General features: G+C 43.6%; 1 protein-coding gene across 3 annotated transcripts; it reads left to right on the forward strand.

Moving 5' to 3' along the window:
• The first annotated feature begins 1,400 nt into the window (after nt 1-1,400).
• Nucleotides 1,401-11,676, forward strand: LOC127342028 (uncharacterized). Of its 3 annotated transcripts, XM_051367962.2 has the most exons (5): nt 6,926-7,123; nt 7,205-7,298; nt 7,379-7,483; nt 7,600-7,953; nt 8,059-8,543. In XM_051367962.2, exons 1-5 carry the CDS (start codon nt 7,059-7,061, stop codon nt 8,476-8,478), a joined length of 1,038 nt encoding a protein of 345 aa, XP_051223922.2. In that variant the 5' UTR covers nt 6,926-7,058; the 3' UTR covers nt 8,479-8,543. The 3 variants fall into 3 exon arrangements, 1 of the variants encoding a protein (XP_051223922.2); XR_011755172.1 differs by lacking the exons at nt 6,926-7,123; nt 7,205-7,298; nt 7,379-7,483; nt 7,600-7,953; nt 8,059-8,543 and adding exons at nt 1,401-1,626; nt 2,212-2,316; nt 11,335-11,676; XR_007876136.2 differs by lacking the exons at nt 6,926-7,123; nt 7,205-7,298; nt 7,379-7,483; nt 7,600-7,953; nt 8,059-8,543 and adding exons at nt 2,473-2,527; nt 8,917-8,973; nt 11,335-11,676.
• The last annotated feature ends 268 nt before the right edge of the window (nt 11,677-11,944 follow it).

The raw sequence follows: 11,944 nt of genomic DNA on the forward strand, positions 1-11,944 counted from the left end.
TTGGCGACACAAATTGGAAAAAATGTGCAAGTATACATCGACGATGTCATCATAACGTCAAAAAAGGGGGCGACGCTGATCGAGGATCTCAAGGAAACCTTTGACAACCTCGACAAATTCTGCCTCAAGCTGAACCCGACAAAGTGCTCCTTCGGCGTCCCAGCAGGAGAACTTCTTGGGTTTCTAGTTTCAGCAAGAGGGATTGAAGCAAATCCCGACAAAATACAAGCTATCGTAACAATGAGGAAGCCAACAAAGTTGAAAGAAATACAGCAACTAACTGGGCGAGTCGCAGCTTTGAGCAGATTCGTCGCCAGGCTGGGAGAAAAAGCGTTACCGTTCTACGCTCTGATAAAGCAAGGGGAGAAATTCCAGTGGAACGAAGAAGCCGATAGAGATTTCGAGGATTTGAAATGCACAATCTCGACACCACCAATCTTGGTGGCGCCGAAGGAAAAGGAACCTCTCCTACTGTACATTGCAGCCACACCCCAGGTGGTTTGCACGGTGCTAGTCGTTGAAAGAGAAGAAGAAGGGAAACTCCATGGAGTGCAAAGGCCGGTATATTTCATCAGTGAAGTTTTATCGCCTTCCAAACAGCGGTACCCGCAGTACCAAAAACTAGCATATGGAGTAATTACAACGGCAAGAAAGTTGCGCCACTATTTTCGGCACACCCGATAATAGTAGTCAATGAAGCACCTCTTTCAAATATACTGAACAATCCAGAAGCTACAGGGCGTGTCTCCCTTTGGGGAATAGAACTTTCCCCTCGGGACATCACGTATGAAAAAAGAAAGGCAATCAAGTCGCAAGTTTTGCCAGATTTCATTGCAGAGTGGATGGAGCTGCAAAACACGTGACCTCCAGATTTATCGAGAACTTGGACCATGAACTTCGATGGATCCAAGAGAGTAGAGGGAGCTGGCGCAGGAGTGACACTACACGATGGACCAAGCATGGAGGCAAACAACTGCCGGGAAAGGTTGACTTACAGAGGCAATTTAACTGCCGGTACAAGTTTACTGCCGGAATAGAAGCAAGGTGGCAGGTGAAGTGCCGCTAAAGGTTTTGGATCAAGGGCAATTAACTACCGGCGCAAGTCGTGGCGGGGAAACTGCCGGAACAGATGTATTAGAGGCACCTCATCTGCCGGCACATAATTAGACACGTGGGAGCGAAATTATTAGCGCCGCGGGAGGGAAAGTTTGGCGCGTGAATGAAATTGTGGCGCGCGCGTGATGCGGCGAGCGAAATATAGCAAAGTCCCCAAATCCCCAAATCTCAGAAAACCCTACCGCCGCCGCCGCGCGCACCCGCCTCTCCTCCCACCCGCTCGCCGCGCGCACCCGCCTCTCCTCCCACCTCTCCTCCCACCCGCTCACCGCCGCGCGCACCCGCTCGCCGCCGCGTGCACCCACTCGCCGGCTGCTCTCCTCCCACCTGCTCGTCGCGCACCCGGTCGCCTCCGCGCGCTGCCCACCTGCTCGCGGCCGCGCTCGCACAGCGCCGACCCGCTCGTGGCTGCGCTCGCACAGTGCGCCCAACCGCCGTTGCCCACCCGCCGGTGTCGCCGCTGCAGCTGCCCGCCGCCGCCACCTCGCCCTCCGCCCTAAGCCGGCCGCGGTACCTCCTTCTTCCCCCCCCTCTTCCTCCCATAGTAGCCGGAAACGGGATTCGTCGATCCCGATCGGGATTCGGGGACGAGAGGCAAAACGGTGCGATTCGCCCACGGAAACGTGAATCGGGACAGTAGGAAACGAAAAGCTTGATTGACAGATATTCTGAAGATTTACCAGGCGTTTGTGGTGTCCGCTCTTCGCCTATAACTGAGGCAGAGATGAAAATCGGCAATTCTGGTGGTTCACATCGCTGCTCTCAGTAGGCATATCATGCCGGTAGCGAGGCGACTGCAGCGGCCATTGCAGCCTGTAGCTTATCCCGCTCGTGAACGTGATGTCTAGATGTCCGGCTGTTTTTCGTTGTCGAGTACCTTGCATACTACAGCGGCGGCGACAGCTTCTTGGCTTCCATTTTTTCCGGCGGCGGCGTCTCTACTTTTGTAGAAATCACCAGTAGTAGGGAGTAGTAGATGTTTAGTACGGAGTAGATGTTTAGGCAAACCAGAGGCAATTCCCGCTGGTGCGTGGCTGGACGGAGAAGCCTCCACACTCGAGCTTGACCGTTTTATTCCGATTTGGTGCACTGCAGGTCTTGTCCAAGGAGAGCTCCAGGTTGCTGTCCGAGGAGAGCTCCAGGTTGCCGTTCAAGGAGAGCTCCAGGTTGCCGTCCTAGCAAGACCAATACGCAAAGAAGGTAATTTTTCCCCTATGTTTCCTCTTTTTTGCTTTGTAATAGAGTAGTGAAAGGTTTTGATGAGTGCTGCTGCTTATGTTTCATTAACTGTGTGCATTTCTTTTGTGAATACTATGACGAGTGGTGATATTTCTGCTTATGTTATATTTGCGTTGCATTTGTTATAGGTCTATCTTGTTGTAACTAATAAAAATGGACAAGATATGGATGGGTGAGGCTAGGCACACAAAACCTTATACTGATGGTGTAGCTCGATTTATTCAGTTTGCTTTTACACATTCAGCAAGAGGAAATACAATATTATGCCCTTGTAGGAATTGTTATAATTGTTCTTGGCTTGAAGCTGATGTTGTCCGTGAGCATTTGATATGTGATGTGTTTGTTAATGGATATACAAGATGGGAATTTCATGGGGAGGCCACTCTTCCACCTAATGTGGATCATATTGATGTTGGTGAAGAACCAGTAGAGGAGGAGTGGGATGATGATTTCGAGGAATATGATGACATGGCTGGCATGATTAGAGACATGAGACACGCTGAAGGGGATTTTAGTGATAGATGCGATGATGATGAGGGTCTTAGTGATAATGGTGATGAGAGTGAAGCTCTTAGACTTTTAGCAGAATACAATAGTGAGGAGCTTTATCCAGGGAGCGCCGGTTTCTCAAAGTTACGTTTCATGGTTAGATTACTTCACACCAAATCCATGGGTGGTTGGAGTGATAAAAGTTTTGACATGTTGCTAGAACTGCTAAGAGAGGCCTTCCCTAAAGGCTCAAAACTGCCTAAAAATTTCTATGAAGCTAAAAAAATGGTAAAATGTTTTAGTCTTGAATATGTTAGCATCCATGCATGTGAGCATGATTGTGTTTTATTCCGGAAGAATCTTAAAGATGCTGAGGTTTGTCCTGTATGCAAAACCTCTCGTTGGAAGTCTGTAAAGAAGAAGCCTGATGGGAGACATGTACATAAAGTCCCTAGAAAGGTTCTTCGGTATTTCCCAATAAGCAAGAAGCTGCAGCGACTGTTCATAACACCCAAGAGTGCAACAGACTGCAGGTAGCATGATGAAGGACGCACAAAAGATGGGCTTCTACGCCATCCTGCAGATTCGCCAGCTTGGAAGCATTTTGATTCTGAACATCCAACATTTGCTGCTGATAGTCGCAACATTAGGTTGATTATAGCAATAGATGGGTTTAATCCCTTTCGATCAATGAATTGTTCGTATAGCATATGGCCTGTAATTGCAATTCCGGTGAATCTTCCTCCCTGGTTGTGCATGAAGCAACCAAACTTCATGCCCTCCTTGCTAATTCCTGGCCCAAAGTCTCCTAGTGCAGACATGGATGTTTTCCTAGAACCACTTATCGATGACCTAGAGTTACTTTTTGAGGAGGGAGTCAGAACCTATGATGCCTCCAAGAAAGAATTCTTCCAGTTGCATGCCGCAGTACATTCAACTATCACCGATCTGCCGGGTATGGCTACTCTTGCTGGATGTGCCACCTCTGGTGAATTTGGTTGTCCTAAGTGTCACTCTCTCACTTGCTCTATTCGGTTGAACAAAGGCAATAATACATGCTACATGGATCACCGTAGGTTCCTAGATGAAGGTCATCCATTTAGAACAACACAAAAGGATTTTTTTGATGGCAATGTGGAATCTAGGACAGCCCCTGTAGCACTTACAGGAGCTGAAGTGGATGCCCTTACAAAAAACATGGAGACAGTGTTTGGTAAGCACCCTTCTAAGAAACCAAGCACAAACAAACGTAAGCGTGGGGGTCCTCCAATAATCCATAAAAGGAGATCCATATGGTTTAGGTTGCGATATTGGAAAGATTTATTAGAGCCTCACAACCTTGACGGCATGCACATTGAAAAGAATGTGTGTGACAACATAATTCGCACACTTTTGGGCATTGACCGGAAAACTAAAGACAACTACAACTCTCGTCTAGACCTTGAGGAGCTTGGACTTAGAGAGGCTCTCCATCCTGTTCCTATAGGAGAAGATTTATTCGATTTGCCTTCTGCCCCATACACATTGAGCCCTGAGTTAAAGAGGTTGTTTTGCCTAATTCTGAAAGGAGTCAGGTTTCCGGCTGGTTATGCATCTAATATTAGGAAGAATGTCCAGGTAAAGGAGAAGAAGATTGTTGGGCTAAAGAGCCATGACAATCACATTCTACTGCAGTACCTTCTACCGCTAGCTGTGAGAAAAACGTTGCCAGAGGGAGTCAGTGCTGCTATTATTCGTGTGAGTACGTTCTTCAAAAAAATATACTCTCCGGTCATCCGCATAAGTGATATGGAGGAGCTAGAGAAAGAAATAGCCGAGACGCTGAGCATTCTTGAGACAATATTTCTACCATCATTTTTTGATATGATGGTTCACTTGATGGTTCATCTTCCACTTCAAGTGAGGCTTGGAGGGCCTGTGAAATTCAGCAACATGTATGCACCAGAAAGGTCATTTTCGCAACTTGAACTTGTACATCACATAAATTATATGTAACAATATAATTGAGATATGTTTAGTCCATCATGTATAGGTACATGGGCAAGTTAAAGGATAATGTTCGTACTAGGAGTCATCTCGAGGGGTCAATTGCTGAGGGGTACCTTTTTGATGAGTGTCTTACATTCTGCTCTCGGTATTTAGAAGGTTGTGAAACCAGATTCAATAGAAAATGTGCAGCCACACTTCATGTTAATGGACCCCTGTCTAGTAGCATGCCATTCTTCAACAACAATGGTCGATATTTGGCAGGAAAGCTTACAGTAACTTTAGATCATAAGACATTGATTCAGGCACATAGATATGTCCTATTTAATTATGACAACATAGAGCCCTATTTGAGGTATGTTACTGCTAGTGCTTTAGTTTATGTATTTCATGTACGCCCTGTTTAATTATTGTAACATAGATAAATGAATTTCAACCCTTGCAGTGAGCATGCTGAATATTTGTCCTCAGCTGGTCATATTACTAGGCAACAGATTGAAAAAACCCAGCATGACACTTTCCATGAGTGGTTTAGGTCGCATGTGGAACAATTAGTTGAGAGTGGGCAAGAAGTTCCCGAAGAGATTAAGACTTTGGCTGTAGGGCCCTCACTGGTTGTAAGGAGTTATGGCAGTTACAGTATCAATGGTTATATTTTTCGTACAAAATCATATGATGAAGGTAGGCCTACCCAATGCAGTGGTGTGGCGCTGGTTTCAAAGTTGTCATCATCCTCCACTGGAAATAGGATATTCTATGGCGTCATTAGAGAAATCATTGAGCTAGACTACAATCAAAAAGGGAATATAGTTCTCTTCAAGTGTGATTGGTTTGATAACCGTGTGGAAGATAAGTGGGTAAAAGTTGATAATCTTGGTATCACGGATGTGAACCTTAAGCATGTGATCCAAACAGGTGATAAGTTGGCTGGTGAACCATTCATTTTGGCTTCTCAAGCAACTCAAGTATATTATGTTGAGGATCCTCTTAATCCAAACTGGTGTGCTGTTAATCATCCACCAAGACCACGGGAATTTTATGATATGTTTGATGTTGGAAATGAAAATTCTGATCAGGCAGAAGCGTCTGTAATGCCTAATCTACATGCTATTCAAACTCCAAAGTTGATTTAAGAGATATACCTAAAACTAGGGCAGATATCGATGGAATACTTGTCTCTGCTCCCAAGGATAAACCAAAGTGTGTTATAGTTCTTTGGAATTTATTTCTGTACACCTTTATTTCTTTCTTGCAATTTAATCTTCAAATCTTTCCAATTTCTTTGCAGGAAAAAGAATGGCAAGTGAGCGAGAAACTGACATTTCTAGTCCACTTGAAGATGTGCAAAGAGCAGAGATCCGAAAAAACAATGAAAGGCTGCACTCTCTTGGGATTCGTTCACTTGTTCGCGAGGTCGATGCATTGAAGCGAGTGCCCCTGCCAACCACAAGGAAAAAGGTGGTCTATCCAACAGAAACATTTTCTTTGGAAACATCTATTGATAAATGAATCTGCATTAAGTGAAACATTTCTGTAATTGTAGAGAATATATCAGGAAACCATTCCACAGTCAAGTAGAGTGTTGCGGTCTCATTCTGCTATGCATGATGGTGAGAATAGTGAAGAGATGGCTGATGATCAAGTAGAAGAGGATGAAGGTGTGCTTGATGTTCAAGCATCTTTGATTACTGATACTTATTATGTGTATTCTTGATTACTGCATGTTAATGTTGCAGTTGAACACTAATTATTCCAGGTGATGGACAAGAGGGTGAGGAAAAGCAAAAGGGTGGGCGGAAGCGCGCTAGAATGCACCATGTCTATGATAGACTAAATCAGCCACCCCAGCGAGTGCACTATAATGCTAAAGGACAACCAGATGGCAAGAATGCTTCGGAGTTTTCGAATTTCATTGCAACACTTGTCAAAAGTCATATACCTATTGCACATGATGATTGGAGACAAGTTGCTGTTTCTTGGAAGCTAGAGTTCATGAAAACCTTGAGGGTATGTATGGTCTAGAAGTTGCATTACATATTCCTATGCTTGCTTGTTATGAAATGATCTTAACATTCATGTTTGTTCCCAGAAATTTTATGTTGTTGATGATGAGCTCAAGGACTGGGTTTGGGGAACTGCCCACAAGAAATGGAGAGATTTCAAGTCAGATTTGAAAGAGAAGCATTTCAAAGAAGAAAAAACTGAGGAAGAACTACTTGCTTGTAGGGATGATAGGGTCCCAATTGAGGATTGGCAGTGGCTTGTCACACGCTGGAGAAGCGAAGACTTTAAGGTTTGATTTGCTTCGCCTAATAAATCTAGAAATTCACCACATAAGGTAATGCATACAACTCTAACTACTTTGTTGTCTTAGAAACGTAGTGACCAAGGAAAAAAGAAATCGATCAAGGCAGAAGGTGATGCATACAGCTGGAAGTAAGAGTTATGCCCGTATTGCGTCTGAAATGGTATAAACTATGTCATCAGCTTTACTTTACCAGAATGTATATATACTGTGTTGGCTAATAGTATACTCAAATCAATATAGCACAAAGAAAATGGATACGCCCCTCGTAGAGATGAATTGTTCCTGAGAACACACTCAAAAAGGAAAGATGGAACCCCTATTGATAAAGACACTGCCAAAATAATTGTAAGTACTCCTGCTCTTCCTGTTTAGTCTATGATAACTACGCCATGTATTCACCCCTTGTGAGTTGTGACACATTTTGGCGTGTGATAATTAATTTATTTTAATTCTTATTGTAGTCAGACATAGAGGAAGCAATTGAAACTAATCCAGAACTGCTAGAGAAAACAATTGAGCAAGGTGACGTTTTGGCACATGTATTGGGGAAAGAGAAAAATGGGTATGTTCGGTGCGTAGGAATGGGCCCGAGTCCTGGAAGGCTTGGAATTCCAGGAGGGCAGAAGCTTAAATCTACGAAGCTGCAAATGGCAGAGGAAGAGACCAAGGAGGCATGGCGGGCTAATGATGTTCTAAAGGAGCATGTAGAAGAAATTCGAGAAGAAACCAAATCCAAGATTGATGGCCTTATGGAAGAAATTGACCTACTCAAGTGGATGATGGCGCAGACAATTGCTGCAAACAATAAGACGAAGGTCGGTTGCACAATTCTCTACTTTTGTTCCATTTATTCTACTTTTGCTATTAAACTTGGTTGATCTATTGACGTAAACACTGATGCTTTAATTTATTATTTGCAGAGTATTGAGAGAGAACCTGAGGACCCTGAAGGTAGTGTTGGTGAATCCTATGCTATTGAAGATCACTGTGAACTCGATGATGAGGAAGAAAGAGTCCAGCAAGAGATGAGGAAAGCGAAGGAATATTTTGAGAAGAAACAAGAAGAAGTTCAGCTCTTGCAGAAGAAGAAGAAAGAAGCAGAGATCTTGCAGAAAAAGAAGGAAGTAGAGATCTTGCAGAAAAAGAAGGAAGCTGAGGTCTTGCAGATGAAAGGCGTCGCTTTGAACCAAAACAAGGAAGATGCACTTGCTCGGAGAATGAAGGATGCTGAAGGACACCAGAAGAACCAAGAAACCTTGCAGAAGAAGGATGCTGAGACACGCAAAAAGCCACAGAAGGAAGCAGCAGTTAAACAAAGAAATCATCAGGTGTTGTTTTGATTTCTTCCTCACTTTTCTTATTTCGTGGTTGTTTATTGAGAAGTACTACTATGCAATATTTATCTCATTTTGTTTCATCATTTTGACCAGCAAGGGAAAGAAGTCATACTGTACAATGTTTTCCGTGACCACACTACCCCTGTGGCAAAAGCCACCATTCTATCAACTGACCGAAAGAAGATGGTAGGGGGCAGGGAACTGGGTGTTGAATGCTGTGAAGTTGTCATCAATTATATAATCAAAAGGGATGCTCTACTACCTCGTCCTATTGGCAATATCACTACCATGGGACAAGCTCAAGGGCGATCTATTGCCTGGCTCTACAAGCATGTAGGTTTCTATTTCTGAAGGAAGCCATATCCTGTCATCTTCTTATTGTACTAAATGTGCATATGGAGGTTAAATTTTGTGTATTGCTTCTTGATTTTGTATATGCAGATGGAGGAACATAAGAAGTCCATGGATAAGCCTACCTCAGCTCCCGTTCAAGAACAGGTACACTTGTCTTCTTGCTTCTGAATTTGCTTATGTAGCTCAATTACTTTGTGGTGTTTGGCTGGAACAAAAACTGCAGTTTCAAATACGCTGAAATAGAACAACTAGTTCTGTAACACAATTACTTTGTGGTGTTTGACTTGAACAAAAACTGCAGATTCAAATATTCTGAAATAAAACAACTAGTTATGTAGCTCTTCTTGTGTATTACAGAACAACACATGCAAGAGAATAAGATGAAAACAGTGAGCTGTACAGGGCTCTGTACAGCAGCAATTCCTTTAGCATTCAGAGCCCTGTACATGGACTGCCATTTGCTTGATGTATATGTGAGTTATTACTGTCTATAGATATTGTTCACACCAACAGCCGTATCCCCTCTAACTTTTGGTGATAATATGTGTGAGCACCGCCACCATGATAGTGAGTTATTACTATCTATAGATATTGTTCACGCCAACACCTCATATGATCGCTCGAGCTGCAGAGAAGGGTCGAGTGTGACATTACAAAAAAATACAAACTGATTTATCATTGTTTTATGAACATTGAAACATTTTCTATAACCATAGATTACAAAAAAATACAAGTGCAAGCCCGCCGCAGCTGCTCCAATTTCTGCCGGCAAGGTGCACGCCTCTGTGCAAAACTGACAGTAATTCAGTTTCCCCCAAATCTCTTCACAGCAATACATTATTGCATCTTAAAATTGTCTTTACTTCCTTCACGGCAAAAGTAGACTGTTAAACAATTTGGTGGCATAAATAATTAAATCATTTGTCGTTTACAAATTCAATTTAAGTACCATGAGCAAGGTCAATCGGAGAAGAATTGATCTGGTTTTCAAATGATAAAGAGACGATACAAATGAACACTCAAACGAAGAATTGATCTGGTTTTCAAAACATCGGAAAGCAAATCTGTAGTATGTAACTCCATGTCTCCGTAGCTGCTTCATACCTTATGATCAAAATGAATCTTGGTAATTTGGTATGCTTTATTTTGTTTTGAGGTAAATCGCCATATATGTATGGATCAAATGCATGCAGTATTTTGTTTTGAGGTAAATCGCCATATATGTATGGATCAAATGCATGCAGTATGGATCAAGGAGGTCCTGGAACTGGCCGCCGCGGTGTGCGGCATATGCTTCGGTCTGCTCTAGTGATGCGGCGGAGAGATGCAGCTGCTTAGCAGCCTGCTCCCTGGTCATCAATAGCCTCAGCGGGTTCGCCCACTTCAGTAGCATCGGCAGCCGCATAGTTGCTTTTCATCACAATATTCGCCATACTTCCAACCAACATCTTTAGAGTTACCAGTCAATGCAATTGGCACCTCAGGCATCGATTCATCCACACCCGGATCAATGTCTATTTCTTGACAGTACCTACAAATTGCAAGAAAAATCTTAGGCTTAGCAGCGACAAAATACTAGCTGCAGCAATCAACTAAGCTAACTTCATTAATTAATCAGTAGCAACAGCAACCTAGCAGCAGATATAATATACAGTTCATGTTCATTAGTCCATCAAGCCAGTAGTCACACATAGCCACATATACGAGCAGACTAGATCAATTGATTTAACTCATCTACTGACTACTGCAGATAGCACCAACGCACCACGCCAACGCACATACACACAGCAGCGGGCCAGTAGCACATACACGTGAAGGAGAATAAAAGGGTTAGGGAATACCTGAGGGCTGAGGCGTGGCGGACGGCCGGCAGCGACGAGCTCGAGCTTGAGCTGGGGCTCGAGCGCCTGGGCGGAGAGGTGATGAGCAGGACGGGGAGCCTGCTTGGAGGAGGGAAGTAGGCATCCCGCCACCTAACCTCAATTTTTCGTTTTGCCGCTGGCGACCATGGACGCTCAGCCAGGCGCTTTTCTTCGTTTCTGCCCGCTTCCGTGTGCTTAGGCGAAGCTCAACGCCTAATCGAAACACTTAATCGTGCTTAGCGCTTTTCCGCTCGCTCAGGCCTGAAACGGAGCGTTTTGTCTCCGCTTCGCTCTAAGCTGCGCTTAAGCGCGCCTGATCGTACGCTTTTTTGAACGTTGAGAAACTTAACTCTTCTTGTGCTACAGCTACACATGCAAGACTATAAGATGAAAACAGGAGCTTGGACAGTGAGCTTTAATTTCTTCAATGTTTCTTTGCTCAATTTTATGTATGTGCAAACAGTGAGCTTGGACGCATCATGACTAGTTGGTAAAATGCATATTCGGCTAACTGTGAGTTTCGGACATGGCAAGTTGTTGATCAGCTGTTGACTGTTTTGTTTATGACATTATGTGAATTACTATGAAAAATTGCAAGTATTTCAGACTAGTCACATTTCATTGATCTTCTCATTTATTTCAGGTCAACAGGAATGCAGACTAGTTCGTTCCAGGCAAGGCGCGCTATGATGACACTGGTGGTTGGATGAGATCTCTTTTTGTTTTCCAGCTGAAGTATCTTGAAATATTTATGAATGTTGCACTGCTAGTGGGCTGATGTATTAGTCGCAATATAACTGGCATATGTATGCAATGTCGAGTCAGACTGTATGATCAGACTATGAATCTATCTATGTGATCAGACTATTCCGAATGACCTGATGTTGTTTCTGAATTCATGTGTATGTGAAATGTTTGATGACCTGATGTTGTCTCTGAATTCATGTGTATGTGAAATGTTTGATGACCTGATGTTGTTTCTGAATTCATGTGTATGTGAAATGTTTCTGAATTCATGTGTATGTGAAATGTTTGATGACCTGAAATCTATATCTGTGATTTGTCTGCCGGTAGGCAGTTTCAGGCAATCTAACTGCCGGTAGAGATATTTGTGGCGGAAAAACTGCCAGTAGGATGTTTCAGGCAATCTAACTGCCGGTAGAAATATTTGTGCCACACAAACTGCCGGTATAAATGTACGGGCAGCATAGCTGCCGGCGTAGGGTACGTGCCGGCAAAGAATTATCCTAGGG

This window comes from Lolium perenne, chromosome 3, assembly GCF_019359855.2.
Source record: "Lolium perenne isolate Kyuss_39 chromosome 3, Kyuss_2.0, whole genome shotgun sequence".
In the NCBI taxonomy this organism is placed as follows: domain Eukaryota; kingdom Viridiplantae; phylum Streptophyta; class Magnoliopsida; order Poales; family Poaceae; genus Lolium; species Lolium perenne.

Bases quoted from the DNA above. Each gene is read 5' to 3' on its own strand.
- LOC127342028 (XM_051367962.2), top strand. From the start codon at position 7,059: ATGATAGGGTCCCAATTGAGGATTGGCAGTGGCTTGTCACACGCTGGA. The intron at 7,124-7,204 runs GTTTGATTTGCT...TTGTTGTCTTAG, and splicing joins GGAGAAGCGAAGACTTTAAG to AAACGTAGTGACCAAGGAAA. The intron at 7,299-7,378 runs GTATAAACTATG...AAATCAATATAG, and splicing joins CCCGTATTGCGTCTGAAATG to CACAAAGAAAATGGATACGC.